We start from the raw sequence: 17,861 nt of genomic DNA on the forward strand, positions 1-17,861 counted from the left end.
ATGATGGAAGAATGCATGCAGGGGGTTGCAATTCCATTGAATTGGGGATATTTTAACCAAAATATGCCACAAGACTTAGAATTGCCTTGTGTATCTCACAAATTTGTTGAATTTAAGCAAATTTCCCCAAATTCCAGGGCTTAACTCCCCATGGAAAATTTCCTGGAAAGTGTCCGACCCTTTGCAACCATACTAGCATGCACGTTTTACAATAACAGCAGTGTTCTGCAAGGGCTGCCCAATAATTTATCAAAGTCTTCCCCTTGAAGAGGTAGTGCGGTATCGAGCTCGCTTGCTATCAATCAAGTGCTCCGAAAATCTATAAGCCCGGAAAGCAAGGCTGATTTTAAAGGGGCATTCCATTGAAGTTCCACATTTTAATATGTTGTTATTTTCCACATGAGAGTCCTCAGCATGTCAACAACACCTTCCTTAGCAGCTATAATGGGACATTTAGATGTTTATCAATTGACATGGACACAGTTATTTTAAGTTGCTCAATGTCCTCTCAACTGCCCAGCCTGAAAAAAACCTTCCACTGGTCTCAAACCATTCCGCTTTTGCAGATTTATGAAAGAAAGTAAAAGCATTAGTAGAAGCGAGGAGAGTAGAATTGAGTAAATGCAATACACCTATCCCATTCCTAGGGCCTGCTTCTACCTATCCAGTTCCTACAACATCTATAGTGATGTAGTTCTGGCTAATTATACATTATTCATGATGCCCATTTAATGGGAACCAATTAACTTTAAATGCATTTGAAGTTTATTGGTGTGAACTAGGAGGAGTATTTGATTTGATCATTTCACTAGTACAGTGCTCTCTTTTTCTCATATACACATGCGCTCACACACACTGGTGACCCAATCTAACCGTGAGCTTTTCTTTCTACCCACACAGATCAATGTACTCCAGTCTAAGAGAAGATCGGAAATCCTCAAATCGGTAAATATTGTTTTCTATGAAAATAACCATATGAACTTAACTGTTGTTCCCATGTCTTTTGCCTCGTGTACGACGTCTTAGATTGGTATGTTCCTGTCCGTAGATGCTGTCCTTCATGTACGCCCACCTGACCTTCTTCCACTAGGGTTACGACCTCTTCAGTGAACTACAACCTCTCATGAAACAGCTGGGGGGACAGGTAGGCCTTTATCCCATTTACTCCCATTAAACTGTAACTGTATCTCCACCTGGCCCATCCGAACGCATAGTGCTTCTTAAACCTCTCCTCGGGGATCCCCAGATGTTTTACAATTCACCTAGTTAAGGGCTTGATGATGATAAGTTGCCAAGTTGAATCAGATGTGCTAGCTCTGGGGGGGTTCCCCGATGAGATGTTTGAAAACCACTGTCCCCTCAGCGCTAACACACCTGATTCAACTTGGCAGCTTATCATCAAGCTCTTACTCTCTATACAGAAAGGTAAAGCCATGCCAGGCAACGCTTTTCCTCCCTGCCAAGGAGTTGAACTAGGGTGAAAAGTAATTGCTTCGGCCCACAAACCAAACTGTTGTCCATTATTTTTGCTGGGTGCACACATGTACAAAAATGTGCCCTAGTTTAGTTCAGTGGCACTAGGTGGAGCCAATCAACACTAGGCCTGTGGCCAGTGATGATGCACTTTCATTGTGTGTGTCATGGTCACTGGTAGCGCTGACCTGATGCGATACTATCATGATCCTTAGGTGCCGATACTGTATGTATTGCAATTTGATATTGCTCACTATATGTCTGCTGAAGAGAAAGCATGAGAAAACTAGTTTTGATCAGTCAGGCAAAAAAAAGTACTGAAGAGTTATTGGCTCACTATTTAAAAAGAAGATGGAGAACATGCTTTTGGATAAAACAAACTGGAGTTTCGGCTCAGGCACAGACAACTAGCACTAGCTAACGCTACCCACTGTAGCAAATGTTAATAATTGGCACTAGGTGGGGTGAAATATGGAGTGAAATATCGATGTAATATCATCCAAAAAGAATATGTAACTATCGATCACCCCCCCCCCCCATCACTGGTCAGATATATCAGCAGCTTCCTCTGGACCAGGGGAGGTTTAAACTAGGGTTGGGCGAAATGGCCAAAGTATCATATCACATATTGACGGTTTGACAGCATTTTATGTTTTGTGAGTAGTGCGTGACCCCAGGGTGGCAGCACAAACATTCTAAGTGATTTCAATGGGTCTTTCTCCATTCTTATTGTTTTATACTGTTCAGTTCAACTTCAAACTAAAAATGATTTCCTGCATTTTCATACATTTCTACATTTCCTGCACTCATTTGAGATCATTTCCACACTGCCACGTAGGGCTGCATGATATGGGCAAACAATTTAGGCTTTATTTTTAACCAAATGTTGCAATTGATTTAGAGCAAAACACTTGGGTGAACTGTTGGAATCATGGAAATATAATGATTATTCTAATTCTATAGTTATAATATAATAGTGGGCACTTTAAATAGTGTTTTTTGACATGACACCGAATGAAAATGCCAGGGAGGAGTTATTGTGACAGGGTAGGATCCAAAGTTTTTCCTAGAGGACACTATAATCTTTGGCTACGTTGAATGTTTTCTCTTAGCTACTTCATGTAGCTAACATATTCATGCTTCGCATATTCCTCTTTGATTTAGAAGATACTGTTGCACAAACAACATGCTGATTTATACCATCACTGGTATTATCTGGCTGTGTAGCTAATTACGTTTGCTCTGACTCGGTACATTTATTAGCTAGCTAGCCAGCTAACTAGAGATTAGCTTTAGCGGCTATCAAAATTTAGTCCCAACTTGCTAATAAAAGACAAATTAGCTGTTTGCAGATGTAAGGAAAACAAACTAATAGTGTAATGATAGAATGCTAGTAAATTTATATTAAGAAGCACATTTAAAGTAGCATCGTTGTCATCAACATTGTTGCATGTGCTGCATTGACCATGAAGACTGAACGCAAATGTTGCGTGGTCGAGGAACAACAAATGCACTCCTTGAGTGACGGAGCGAGACTAGGTCTGTGTGGAAAGCGGCATGGCGAGAGCGGAGAGAGATGACTCAAGTAGTGAAGTAAACTATAAAAATTGACTTTACACACGGCAAATCACATTTAACATCTCTAGGGTAGGGGGCAGCATTCGGAATTTGGGATGAAAAGCATGCCCAAATTAAACCGCCTGCTACTCGGGCCCAGAAGATATGATATGCATATAACTGGTAGATTTGGATAGAAAACACTCTAAAGTTTCCAAAACTGTTAAAATATTGTCTGAGTATAACAAAACTGATTTGGCAGGTGAAAACCTGAGAAAAATCCACTCAGGAAGTATTTTTTGGGGGGGGTTTTGTAGTTTTATATTCAATGCCATTACAGTATCCATTAACTTAGGACACAATTTGCAGTTCCTATGCCTTCTTTAACCGTCTTTAGAAATTGTTTCAGGCTGTATTCTTATAAATGAGGGAGTAAGACCAGTCTGAATGAGTGGACCCTGACGTGTCACAGAGCTTTTTCATGCGCAATCCCGAGAGAGTGCATTTCTTGTTTACCTTTTATATTGACGACGTTATTGTCCGGTTGAAATATTATAGATAATTTAGGCTAAAACAACCTGAGGATGGAATTTAAAAATCTTTTGACATGTTTCTATGAACTTTGCGGATACAATTTTGATTTTTTTTGGTCTGCCTGTTTTGACTGGGTTTGAGCCTGTGGATTACTGAAGAAAACGCGCAAAGTTTTTGGATATAAAGAGACTTTATCGAACAAAAGGAAAATGTATTGAGTAAATGAATGTCTTCTGAGTGCCACTATATGAAGATCATCAATTAATTAATTAATTGTATCTATATTTCTGAGTTTTGTAACGCTTCTGCTTGGCTGGTTACTCTTTGTAATAATTTGTCAACTGGGCTATGTTCTGGGCTAGGTATGTTCTGGGCTAGGTATGCTTTCGCTGAAAAGCATTTTATAAAGCATTTTATAAATCTGACACTGTGGTTGGATTAACAAGAAGTCAATCTTTAAACCTATGTAAAATATGTTTTGTTTTCTGAATTTTTATAATGAGCATTTCTGTATTTAGGGCAGTACGGATTTCTTCTCTTACATCTGCAAGCAGAGTCTGAACATCAGCCAGGATGGCATTGTCTTCCTCAATCTGCAATGGCTACTGCTATAGGTTTCAGGAGTTTCAGGCTGCTTACCACGCTCTCCCAAAATACATAATCCAGGAGGATCCTCTTGATGGCGCTGTCCATATTGGCAGACTGTGATATATGGCCATTTCTTGGAGAGACTCCTTCCCCTCCAGGAGACTGTCAAACATGATGACAACACTACCCCAACGGGTGTTGCTGGGCAGCTTCAATGTGGTGCTCGTATTCTTCTCACTTTGCTTGGTGAGGTAGATTTCTGCTATAACTTGATGACCCTTCACATACCTAACCATTTCCTTGGCTCTCTTGTAGAGTGTATCCATTGTTTTCAGTGCCATGATGTTCTTGGGGAGTAGATTCAATGCATGAGCAGCACAGCCAATGGGTGTGATGTGAGGGTAGGACTCCTACACTTTAGACCAAGCAGCCTTCATGTTCGCAGCATTGTCTGCACCAGTGAAAATACCTTCTGTGGTCCAAGGTCAATGATGACTGCCTTCAACTCATCTGCAATATAGAGACCGGTGTATCTGTTGTCCCTTGTGTCTGTGCTCTTGTAGAATACTGGTTGACGGGTGGAGATTATGTTGTTAATTATTCCTTGCCCACGAACATTTGACCACCCATCAGAGATGATTGCAATACAGTCTGCTTTCTCTATGATTTGCTTGACCTTCACTTGAACTCTGTTGAACTCTGTATCCAGCAAATGAGTAGATAAAGCATGTCTGGTTGGAGAGGTGTATGCTGGGTGAAGAACATTCAGAGATCTCTTCCAATACACATTGACTGTGAGCATCAGAGGTCAGCATTTCTCTGACTACATTTCTCCATTGAGTCAAAAAATCTTCTGATTCCAGGAGGACCATGTCGTTATGGTGTCTGATTCATCATTTTCACCTCGAATTGAAGTAGAGGAGAGCCTTTTGTCAGAGGTTGCTTGTTGTGAGCGCTGAGGGAACTTTATGCACTTGGCCAGATGATTCTTCATCTTTGTTGCATTCTTCACATATTATTTGGCACAGTATTTGCAAATGTACACAGCTTTTCCTTCATTAGCTGCAGCGAAATGTCTCACATCAGATAGTGCCCCTGGCATTTTCCTGTAAAGATTAGAAAAAAAAATGTTTAAAAAACCTAAATACAATTCCATGCACAGATAAATAGTTAAGCAGTTAGATTAAACAACTCCTTTGTAAGATTAAAAAAACACTCTTCAGTTAGCAGGCTCAAGCAAGCTAAACCCCACATGGTTGTAAAAACTATCTAGCAGAAATGGTTAACAAGTAAAAAAAGTATTTAAACAGGTTTTGCAGTAGGCTGCTGTTTACTAGTTAACAAAAACTCATGTATTTATATAAAATATATTCACCTTTCCAAATATTGTAATCAAAACTTACCAGAAAGCATGTAGACCTTGGCTCAAACAGGTAGAGTGGGCTCAATAACATCTCATTAGTGTGCAAGATCTTGAGAAACAGCTGTACATGTGATGGAAGAGTGCACTTCACATATGATGGAAGAATGCATGCAGGGGGTTGCAATTCCATTGAATTGGGGATATTTTAACCAAAATATGCCACAAGACTTAGAATTGCCTTGTGTATCTCACAAATTTGTTGAATTTAAGCAAATTTCCCCAAATTCCAGGGCTTAACTCCCCATGGAAAATTTCCTGGAAAGTGTCCGACCCTTTGCAACCATACTAGCATGCACGTTTTACAATAACAGCAGTGTTCTGCAAGGGCTGCCCAATAATTTATCAAAGTCTTCCCCTTGAAGAGGTAGTGCGGTATCGAGCTCGCTTGCTATCAATCAAGTGCTCCGAAAATCTATAAGCCCGGAAAGCAAGGCTGATTTTAAAGGGGCATTCCATTGAAGTTCCACATTTTAATATGTTGTTATTTTCCACATGAGAGTCCTCAGCATGTCAACAACACCTTCCTTAGCAGCTATAATGGGACATTTAGATGTTTATCAATTGACATGGACACAGTTATTTTAAGTTGCTCAATGTCCTCTCAACTGCCCAGCCTGAAAAAAACCTTCCACTGGTCTCAAACCATTCCGCTTTTGCAGATTTATGAAAGAAAGTAAAAGCATTAGTAGAAGCGAGGAGAGTAGAATTGAGTAAATGCAATACACCTATCCCATTCCTAGGGCCTGCTTCTACCTATCCAGTTCCTACAACATCTATAGTGATGTAGTTCTGGCTAATTATACATTATTCATGATGCCCATTTAATGGGAACCAATTAACTTTAAATGCATTTGAAGTTTATTGGTGTGAACTAGGAGGAGTATTTGATTTGATCATTTCACTAGTACAGTGCTCTCTTTTTCTCATATACACATGCGCTCACACACACTGGTGACCCAATCTAACCGTGAGCTTTTCTTTCTACCCACACAGATCAATGTACTCCAGTCTAAGAGAAGATCGGAAATCCTCAAATCGGTAAATATTGTTTTCTATGAAAATAACCATATGAACTTAACTGTTGTTCCCATGTCTTTTGCCTCGTGTACGACGTCTTAGATTGGTATGTTCCTGTCCGTAGATGCTGTCCTTCATGTACGCCCACCTGACCTTCTTCCACTAGGGTTACGACCTCTTCAGTGAACTACAACCTCTCATGAAACAGCTGGGGGGACAGGTAGGCCTTTATCCCATTTACTCCCATTAAACTGTAACTGTATCTCCACCTGGCCCATCCGAACGCATAGTGCTTCTTAAACCTCTCCTCGGGGATCCCCAGATGTTTTACAATTCACCTAGTTAAGGGCTTGATGATGATAAGTTGCCAAGTTGAATCAGATGTGCTAGCTCTGGGGGGGGTTCCCCGATGAGATGTTTGAAAACCACTGTCCCCTCAGCGCTAACACACCTGATTCAACTTGGCAGCTTATCATCAAGCTCTTACTCTCTATACAGAAAGGTAAAGCCATGCCAGGCAACGCTTTTCCTCCCTGCCAAGGAGTTGAACTAGGGTGAAAAGTAATTGCTTCGGCCCACAAACCAAACTGTTGTCCATTATTTTTGCTGGGTGCACACATGTACAAAAATGTGCCCTAGTTTAGTTCAGTGGCACTAGGTGGAGCCAATCAACACTAGGCCTGTGGCCAGTGATGATGCACTTTCATTGTGTGTGTCATGGTCACTGGTAGCGCTGACCTGATGCGATACTATCATGATCCTTAGGTGCCGATACTGTATGTATTGCAATTTGATATTGCTCACTATATGTCTGCTGAAGAGAAAGCATGAGAAAACTAGTTTTGATCAGTCAGGCAAAAAAAAGTACTGAAGAGTTATTGGCTCACTATTTAAAAAGAAGATGGAGAACATGCTTTTGGATAAAACAAACTGGAGTTTCGGCTCAGGCACAGACAACTAGCACTAGCTAACGCTACCCACTGTAGCAAATGTTAATAATTGGCACTAGGTGGGGTGAAATATGGAGTGAAATATCGATGTAATATCATCCAAAAAGAATATGTAACTATCGATCACCCCCCCCCCCCATCACTGGTCAGATATATCAGCAGCTTCCTCTGGACCAGGGGAGGTTTAAACTAGGGTTGGGCGAAATGGCCAAAGTATCATATCACATATTGACGGTTTGACAGCATTTTATGTTTTGTGAGTAGTGCGTGACCCCAGGGTGGCAACACAAACATTCTAAGTGATTTCAATGGGTCTTTCTCCATTCTTATTGTTTTATACTGTTCAGTTCAACTTCAAACTAAAAATGATTTCCTGCATTTTCATACATTTCTACATTTCCTGCACTCATTTGAGATCATTTCCACACTGCCACGTAGGGCTGCATGATATGGGCAAACAATGTAGGCTTTATTTTTAACCAAATGTTGCAATTGATTTAGAGCAAAACACTTGGGTGAACTGTTGGAATCATGGAAATATAATGATTATTCTAATTCTATAGTTATAATATAATAGTGGGCACTTTAAATAGTGTTTTTTGACATGACACCGAATGAAAATGCCAGGGAGGAGTTATTGTGACAGGGTAGGATCCAAATTGTTTCCTAGAGGACACTATAATCTTTGGCTACGTTGAATGTTTTCTCTTAGCTACTTCATGTAGCTAACATATTCATGCTTCGCATATTCCTCTTTGATTTAGAAGATACTGTTGCACAAACAACATGCTGATTTATACCATCACTGGTATTATCTGGCTGTGTAGCTAATTACGTTTGCTCTGACTCGGTACATTTATTAGCTAGCTAGCCAGCTAACTAGAGATTAGCTTTAGCGGCTATCAAAATTTAGTCCCAACTTGCTAATAAAAGACAAATTAGCTGTTTGCAGATGTAAGGAAAACAAACTAATAGTGTAATGATAGAATGCTAGTAAATTTATATTAAGAAGCACATTTAAAGTAGCATCGTTGTCATCAACATTGTTGCATGTGCTGCATTGACCATGAAGACTGAACGCAAATGTTGCGTGGTCGAGGAACAACAAATGCACTCCTTGAGTGACGGAGCGAGACTAGGTCTGTGTGGAAAGCGGCATGGCGAGAGCGGAGAGAGGTGACTCAAGTAGTGAAGTAAACTATAAAAATTGACTTTACACACGGCAAATCACATTTAACATCTCTAGGGTAGGGGGCAGCATTCGGAATTTTGGATGAAAAGCATGCCCAAATTAAACCGCCTGCTACTCGGGCCCAGAAGATATGATATGCATATAACTGGTAGATTTGGATAGAAAACACTGTAAAGTTTCCAAAACTGTTAAAATATTGTCTGAGTATAACAAAACTGATTTGGCAGGTGAAAACCTGAGAAAAATCCACTCAGGAAGTATTTTTTTGGGGGGGGGTTTGTAGTTTTCTATTCAATGCCATTACAGTATCCATTAACTTAGGACACAATTTGCAGTTCCTATGCCTTCTTTAACCGTCTTTAGAAATTGTTTCAGGCTTGTATTCTTATAAATGAGGGAGTAAGACCAGTCTGAATGAGTGGACCCTGACGTGTCACAGAGCTTTTTCATGCGCAATCCCGAGAGAGTGCATTTCTTGTTTACCTTTTATATTGACAACGTTATTGTCCGGTTGAAATATTATAGATAATTTAGGCTAAAACAACCTGAGGATGGAATTTAAAAATCTTTTGACATGTTTCTATGAACTTTGCGGATACAATTTAGATTTTTTTTGGTCTGCCTGTTTTGACTGGGTTTGAGCCTGTGGATTACTGAAGAAAACGCGCAAAGAAAATGAAGGTTTTTGGATATAAAGAGACTTTATCGAACAAAAGGAAAATGTATTGAGTAAATGAATGTCTTCTGAGTGCCACTATATGAAGATCATCAATTAATTAATTAATTGTATCTATATTTCTGAGTTTTGTAACGCTTCTGCTTGGCTGGTTACTCTTTGTAATAATTTGTCAACTGGGCTATGTTCTGGGCTAGGTATGTTCTGGGCTAGGTATGCTTCGCTGAAAAGCATTTTATAAAGCATTTTATAAATCTGACACTGTGGTTGGATTAACAAGAAGTCAATCTTTAAACCTATGTAAAATATGTTTTGTTTTCTGAATTTTTATAATGAGCATTTCTGTATTTAGGCAGTACGGATTTCTTCTCTTACATCTGCAAGCAGAGTCTGAACATCAGCCAGGATGGCATTGTCTTCTTCAATCTGCAATGGCTACTGCTATAGGTTTCAGGAGTTTCAGGCTGTTTACCACGCTCTCCCAAAATACATAATCCAGGAGGATCCTCTTGATGGCGCTGTCCATATTGGGAGACTGTGATATATGGCCATTTCTTGGAGAGACTCCTTCCCCTCCAGGAGACTGTCAAACATGATGACAACACTACCCCAACGGGTGTTGCTGGGCAGCTTCAATGTGGTGCTCGTATTCTTCTCACTTTGCTTGGTGAGGTAGATTTCTGCTATAACTTGATGACCCTTCACATACCACATACATACCACATACAATTTTTATAATGAGCATTTCTGTATTTAAATTTGGCGCTCACTGGATGTTGGCCAGATGCGACGCTAGCGTCCCACATACCCTAAAGAGGTTTTAACAAACTAAACATTCAAATACTGTTATAGAAGGTAAAGTAAAAACCAAAACCGGTCTGTGCATCAATACTGGTATATTGTAAAATACGGTATACCACCCAGCCCTAGTTTAAACAGGGGAAACGTTGACCGATCTGCTGCTCCTGTGATGATTATTATCTTAGTAGAGCAGTGGGAATGAGGAAGCTGGAAGAGGAATGACAGGGTATTCCCACCCTGGGACTCAGAACGTAGGCTTATTAGTGAAGGAGAGAGCGGTGTGGAGGAGCTACCAACAGGGCTGAGCTTAACGACAACATTATCAGTTTGATATTGATAGAAAGATAGGAGGATTGACAAGGCTTTAGCACTTTTAAGACTAATGCCGTTAGTTCCGTTGTACTAAGCAAATCAAGCAAAGCTGAAGTATTTGACATGTATTATGGCTGACCCCACTTAGTTGACTGGCTGATTGTTTGGTCGATAGGCTGTTGGTCGACCAAGATTTCTTTAGTCGAGCAGTCGCAATTTTCAACAACAAAAAAATCATGGTGCACAAGATTGATTTGCGCCTATCTCAGTGGACTAATCCATTGCGGATGACACAGTCCGCCCCTCTAAGACATGTGATACTGAAATTGTATTTGGTTATATTATGTAAAAATAATGGCGCAACACTAATAAATGTAATATTATTTTATAACATGCGCTTTCCCCCACGTTGGATATGGTCGCTGACCGCAGTTCTGAAACATAATCTTCAGTGCGCCTTGCAATTGGAGCCTTTCCCTATGTTGCTATGTGCATAATAGCAAAATTAACCAGCATATTGGGATTGAAAACAATGCGTTGAAGGCACCAGCAGTGAGCTCCAAGGTCTTCTCATAATACTAGTCCCGTGCAAATCGACATCCCTGTATATTGAGAGAAATGTCTGAGTTTGACAGGTGTTGCTCACGGTTTGAGCAAGAAAACAATAACTGATAAAGTGCTGCGCATAGCCTATATGTGAAGTGCCTACGTACAGTGCTGGACTTGTTGGAATATACAAAAAATATAATTAAAGGGGGCATTTTGAAAGAAACGAACCGCGTCTGAATTGTCCTCAGAAATAACGGACAATCTGGGATAATAATTACGTAACCAACGTTCTCTAGTGATACTAGTCCCGTGTGAATAAGACAGCCTAATTGTCTTAGACAATTGAGGAGTGAGCAAACCTCAACTTAATTAGGTCTGTAAATAATAGCCTAACTGTTAAATGTGCCTGGCTTTATAAATCATCCATTTACAGTGCATTCGGAAAGTATCCAGACGCCTTGATTGTTTCCACATTTTGTTACGTTACAGCCTTATTCTAAAATGTATTAAATAGATTTTCCCCTCATCAATCTACACAATACCCCATTATGACAAAGCAAAAACTGTTTTTTAGAAATGTTTGCAAATGTAAAAAATTTATAAAAACTGATATCATATTTACATAATTATTCAGACCCTTACTCAGTGCTTTGTTGAAGCACCTTTGCCAGTGATTACAGCCTTGAGTCTTCTTGGGTATCATGCTACAAGCTTGACACACCTGCATTTGCGGAGTTTCTCCCATTCTTCTCTGCAGATCCTCTCAAGGCTGATCAGGTTGTTGCTGCACAGCTATCAGCTATCAGGTTCAAGCTCTGGCTGGGCCACTCAAGGACATTCATAGACTTGTCCTAAATTCACACTGTTTTGTCTAGGCTGTGTGCTTAGGATTGTTGTCCTGTTGGAAGGTGAATCTTCGCCCCAGTCTGAGGTTCTGAGCGCTCTGGCGTAGGTTTTCATCAAGGATCTCAGCGCTTTCCCTCGATTCTGACTAGTCTCCCAGTCCCTGCTGCTGAAAACATCACCCACAGCATTGTGCTGCCACCACCATGCTTCACCGTAGGGATGGTGCCAGGTTTCCTCCAGACGTGAAGCTTGGCATTCAGGCCAAAGAGATCAATCTTGATTTCCTCACACCAGAGAATCTTATTTCTCATGGTCTGAGAGTCCTTTAGGTGGATTTTGGCAAACTCCAAATGGGCTGTCATGTACCTCTTAATGAGGAGTGGCTTCCGTCTGGCCACTCTACCATAAAGGTCTGATTGGTGGAGTGCTGCAGAGATGGTTGTCCTTCTGAAACGTTCTCCCATCTCCACAGAGGACCTCTGAAGCTCTGTCAGTGACAGAGCTTGAATGACCAAGGCCCTTCTCCCCCGATTGCTCAGTTTGTTTGGGCGGCCAGCTCTAGGAAGAGTGTTGGTGGTTCTAAACTTCTTCCATTTAAGAATGATGGAGGCCACTGTGTTCTGCAGAAATATTTTGGTACCCTTCCCCAGATCTGTGCCTCAACACAATCCTGTCTCGGACCTCTACGGACAATTCCTTCAACCTCATGGCTTGGTTTTTGATCTGACATGCACTGTCAACTGTGGGAACGTATTGTTCCAAATGGTCAGAAAAAAATAATATATTGTAATCTAACAGGAACTGTTTGGCACACATAATACTCATGCAACACCTGCTCCTATACCTTCCTTTTTCTTGATCTCCAGTAGTTTCCACACTTATATCAAATGTCTTCCACAGATATGACTTCCCTTTTCCCTCCTGAGCAACCAGTAAACATTCCCCCATTTCAAGTTTATTTTTCACATCCTCCCCATAAATGTTGCTGTCAACATTACTGTGTTCAGAGTTTGTTTTAACCTATTTATTGATGTGATTATGTTAGGCAATTAAAAAATATATACATTTTATTTTATTTATGTAACTAGGCAAGTCATTTAAGAACAAAATTCTTATTTTCAATGCTGGCATAAGAAAAGTGGGTTTAACTGCCTTATTCAGGGGCAGAAGGACAGATTTTTACCTTGTCAGCTCGGGGATTCGATCTTGCAACCTTTCGGTTACTAGTCCAACACTAACCACTAGGCTTCCTGCCGCCCCACCTATAGGTCAGGCCCTATTGGTCAAATGCATGCAATACTGACATGTTTCATGTAAAGAGAGAAAGGGTATGGAATGTGTTTCCTAAACAATTTAGGGGTTTCAGTGACTGGACTTTTCATATCAGGAACTGAAAGATTGAAGCGATTGTCTTTCCAAGATGCTTTTAGCCTAGGTTGAATAACGAAATGTATTTATTTATACACTCAGAAATGAATAAATTAATTTACCATGACTATTCATCAGTCAAATGTCAGAAACAATATGCACACTGTAACTAGTGACTGATTTTCTACATGATGACAGAGTGAAAGGGAACAAAGATGCACAACCACCACCCTAGTGAGTCGTTTGAATTGTAGACCACGTCAGTCGGTGGTCGTGCAGTGGGTGAGTCAGAATCACAAGGCCTACTTCTGAATGGACCAGTTACAGTGATATAGCCTACACATAGAAATAGAATGACCAGAAGGGACTGTAATTCTGTGTTTATGGATATAGGCAAAATACTGTTAAAATACACTAGAAGCTGTAGTCTAATGGGCTGGTTGTTATGGAGGAGGGGGAAAACATTTCCAATCCAATCCAGCTGCCATTCCGACAACCGCCCACTTTCTGCTAAAACGAAACAAAATCTGTCCCCAAATATGTATCTCAGCTCCAGAGGCATCTAGTAATGGGCTTTAGTAGTGGGTGCAGGGAAAGGAAAGGGGAAAGAGGGATACCTAGTCAGTTGCACAACTGAATGCATTCAACCGAAATGTGTGTTCCGCATTTAACCCAACCCTCTGAATCAGAGAGGTACGGGGGGCTGTCTTAATCGATATGCACATCATCGGTGCCCAGAGAGAGGTTGTTGTTGGGGGTTAATTGCCTTGCTCAAGGGCGGAACAGCAGATTCGAACCAGTGACCTTTCGTTTACTGGCCTAACACTCCAGGTTTAGTGTGAGTGTAGTTGGATCCTGATTTAGGCTCCTTAGAATAATTTATTCCATAGTGTAGGCTTGTCTTGTATGAATTATGAAATTAGGCCTATGCTATGCTGCACTTGTGGCGAATCTGTGCTGTAATTGTGCTCTTTGTTTCAATAAATCTCCCAGATAAATCTCCCAATCTCCCAGATTGCCATTAATGTATGTATTTTTCTTAACGTTACTTAGTACAGGGTTTATTGGAGTATAGATTCTGTGGAGTGTTAGCTAATCCTCCTCAGTGTATTCATTAATTTATAAGCATGTTGTTTAATAAGTTATATCAGTGAGGTTGTTTATGCTTTAATTTACAGCCCTAGTATTTACTTAGACATTGCATGAAAAATGGTTATTACAAATCGACTACCTACTTTTTGATTCTTTGGGGTTCATTGAAACTCTAAAGCTACTGTAAGTAATAGGTTGTTTCTTAGTTAATACCAAGACTAAAACAGAACTGTAAAATAAAGTGTAATGTCCCATAGTTCCCTTAGGTTAGATCATTTCTGTAGGTTGTAATGATACAGGAGTTCCATTAGACACACATTCGCTGCATCCTGGTTCCTTTCTCGACAAATGATCTTTGTTACCAGATAGTGTTTGCTTGAGATGAGATATCGTAGATGCTGATTTAGGCTGTTTGCAGCCAAAAACCCTCTGAAGCGGAGACTAGAATTACACTGATGTAGGAAACAAACTCTGGGGTCATCAAACGACCTACTCAAACAGTCTTCAAGTTCCTCAATCTGAAGGAGGAGAGCTCATCTCGTAGTGGAGCAGTTCTTTATCCAAGGGACACCTTTATGGTCCAAGTTTGAAAGAGAGCATAGACTACAGACTGCAATATTGCTTTCATGCGTTTTTAGAACAGTGCTAAATTCAGGACAGCAGATGAGTAGAGGAAGCCACTTCAGATAACCAAGTATTTTGCATATGAACTCTATTTGTAGGGGAAACTGGAAGTTCATTAGCAACTACAGACACAAAAACCCTTACAAACTAGCCTTGAACCCTTTACTGTAGCTAGAGAGGATAGAGGCCTACTGGGGATTGTGGGGTCATTAGGCACAAAACGTACAGATATCTGACTGAAATAGAGGGGGACTGACTACCTGAACTTGTCCAATAAGGAACGGTCATATTCTTTAGACTATTGCAACCTGTTTAAAAATATGGCACACACACAATTGATGCTTTCAAACAATCCTTACCTGTGCTCTGTGTGTTTCAGCTGGACCAGCTGGTGGTTGATGCAGCCAAAGAGAAGAGGGACATGGAGCAGAAACACTCCACCATTCAACAGAAGGTAACACACACACAGAAACATGACTCACCTTTTTTGGCACACTTGCGCTATACACTGAGTGTACAAAACATTAAGAACACCTTCCAAATCTTGAGTTGCACCACCACTTTTGCCTTTAGAACAGCCTCAATTCAACGGGACAAGGACTCAAAAAGGTGACAAGCATTCCACAAGGGATGCTGGCCCATGTTGACTCCAATGCTTCCCAAGTTGGCTGGATGTCCTTTGGCACTGGCAGGATAGAGTTTGGGAAACCCTGCTCTAGCTATCCTTGAGCGAGCACACACACACCCTCCCTGTCTCTAGCCTTGGGGAGCTCTGGTTTAAAGCAGTGATTTGACTGAGGTGGATAGCCATAAAGCCTTTCTTATTGCACTCCAACCCATTCTATTAAAGGATCAGCCCTGAAACTGGGATTTTCAGAAAGCCTCACCAATATACCCCCAGTTACTCATCCACTTCTGCCCTTCTTCACTCTAATCATAGAAATTGAGGATCTGTCTACTTCTATGAGTACAGCATGTATTGTAATGAAAAAAAGTAATTATTAATGACTAACTATGATGTATTTTGTCATTGTATTTTGTCACCCCCTTACCCATTCACTTCTGTACCTGTCTACTCACTCTAATACACACGCTATCATTATATTTATCATTCTATTTCTATGCAAACAGTATGAATGGTAATTCATTATTTCATTATTTCATTAATGTGACAAATAAAATTAGATTTGATTTGATAATGGTTTATTTAGCGCTATGAAACACAGAACTGCAACTTACTAATGTGTTGTGTAACACTAGAAGAGTAGAGGAGTCATTGGGCAGGCGTTGATGATGGGATCTCACAGGCTAGGTCCTAAATGGCACCCTAATAAGTCACCGACACACAGGCACACACCATGCTTTATTCAAGTGGGTCGGACGCTTCGGGGCTCACTTACCAAACGACAGGGATACTCGCTACTCTCCCTGTAGTTTTTATAGATGCTCCCCAGCCCGTGGCTGCAACCCATGTGGAATTCCTAGTGTCTGGCATCCTTTAGAACTGCCGATTTGTGGTCACTAAGGCTGCCCTTAAGTCCCTACACTTTTTGGCCCTGATGGAGACATGGATTACCCCAGAAAACACTGCTACTCCAGCTGCTCTCTCGTCATCTGACTGTGTTCGCTCATAATCCGAGAGCATCTGGTCGTGGTGGCACTGGGCTACTAACTTCTCCTAATTGGAGATTTTCTCTTTTTCCTCTCTCTCACCAGTATCTCCTCATTTGAATTCCATCTGGTCACTGTTACTTGTCCACTCAAGCTTAACATTGTTTTTGTCTATCGCCACCAGGTGTCCTTGGAGAGGTCTTGATAAGCTAAATTCCCGACGATGGCTCACCAGTCATCGTACTGGGTCACTTTAAACTCCCGACGCCTTACTGCAATTAATTTATTTCCAACTCTTTCTTTGCACTCTTTTCAGGGTTTCATGAAAATCCTGAAAAGCCTGTTTTCCAGGCCTGGAAAAGTCTTGGAAAATTATAAAATCAGAAATGTTTAGGAAAAGTCCATGGAAATTAAATAATTTCAGTTCATGTAATTTATTTAGGTACTGTGTTTAAATATTTTATGAATCAAATAAAAATATCAGCCAGAATCGGAATGAGCGCGTCTGTGTTAGCGACTGTGTTAGCGAGTATCACCTGCATGCATGTGTGAGCCGAGACGATTGGGCCGTTGCTCAAGGAGAGAGAGGCAGTCGGACAATATGGTAGAGAACAGACTAATAAATAGGTAGCCAATTCAAAACATATCTTGTAGTTAAATGTTTTCGTCATGACCCAAAAATTTACACCGACACTTGCGAGTGCGGGTTTGCCTCAGCTGAAAATCCATTTGATCTTTGATATATTAAATGAGTGAATTATTTCAAAAAGCATAAAACGTATTTGGTTGTAATGTTATGTCACAATGTTGTACATCAAGGGTGGTCAACCATCCTCCAGGAGAGCTAATGGGTGTGCAGGCTTTTATTCCAGTGCCCCTCTAACAAACCAAATTTTAGAAATTAGCTGCTCAACCGGATCTTGATAAAACTGGCTCTGTGTTTGAGCAGAGCTTGATCAAAATCCTGCACACCCAGTACCTCTCCAGACTGAGGGTAGACCACGTGTTTTATACCGTTGCCTAACAGGTGTTCTACTTTAGGAGGGGAGGGGGGATAAAAGTAATGGAGAAATCATGGAAAAGTCATGAAGTTCCATCTGTCAAAATGTGTATGAACCCTGCCCTTTACTCTTGTGACCACTTTCCCAGTCCCCTTCCACTCACAAGGCAGGCAATATGCTTAACCTCATCTTCACAAGAGGCTGTTTGCTTTCTAATCTCTCTGCAACCCCACTCCATGTGGAGCAC

General features: G+C 40.7%; 1 protein-coding gene across 1 annotated transcript in view; it reads left to right on the forward strand.

Annotated features, from left to right (window-relative positions):
- Positions 1–17,861, forward strand: part of LOC110522961 (arf-GAP with coiled-coil, ANK repeat and PH domain-containing protein 2) — a 123,546-nt gene that overhangs the window by 65,508 nt on the left and 40,177 nt on the right. Inside the window, 1 exon segment of the mRNA XM_036977765.1 lies at positions 15,382–15,456. Coding sequence (XP_036833660.1) covers positions 15,382–15,456 — 75 coding nt within the window.

Source organism: Oncorhynchus mykiss, chromosome 5, assembly GCF_013265735.2.
Source record: "Oncorhynchus mykiss isolate Arlee chromosome 5, USDA_OmykA_1.1, whole genome shotgun sequence".
Taxonomy (NCBI): domain Eukaryota; kingdom Metazoa; phylum Chordata; class Actinopteri; order Salmoniformes; family Salmonidae; genus Oncorhynchus; species Oncorhynchus mykiss.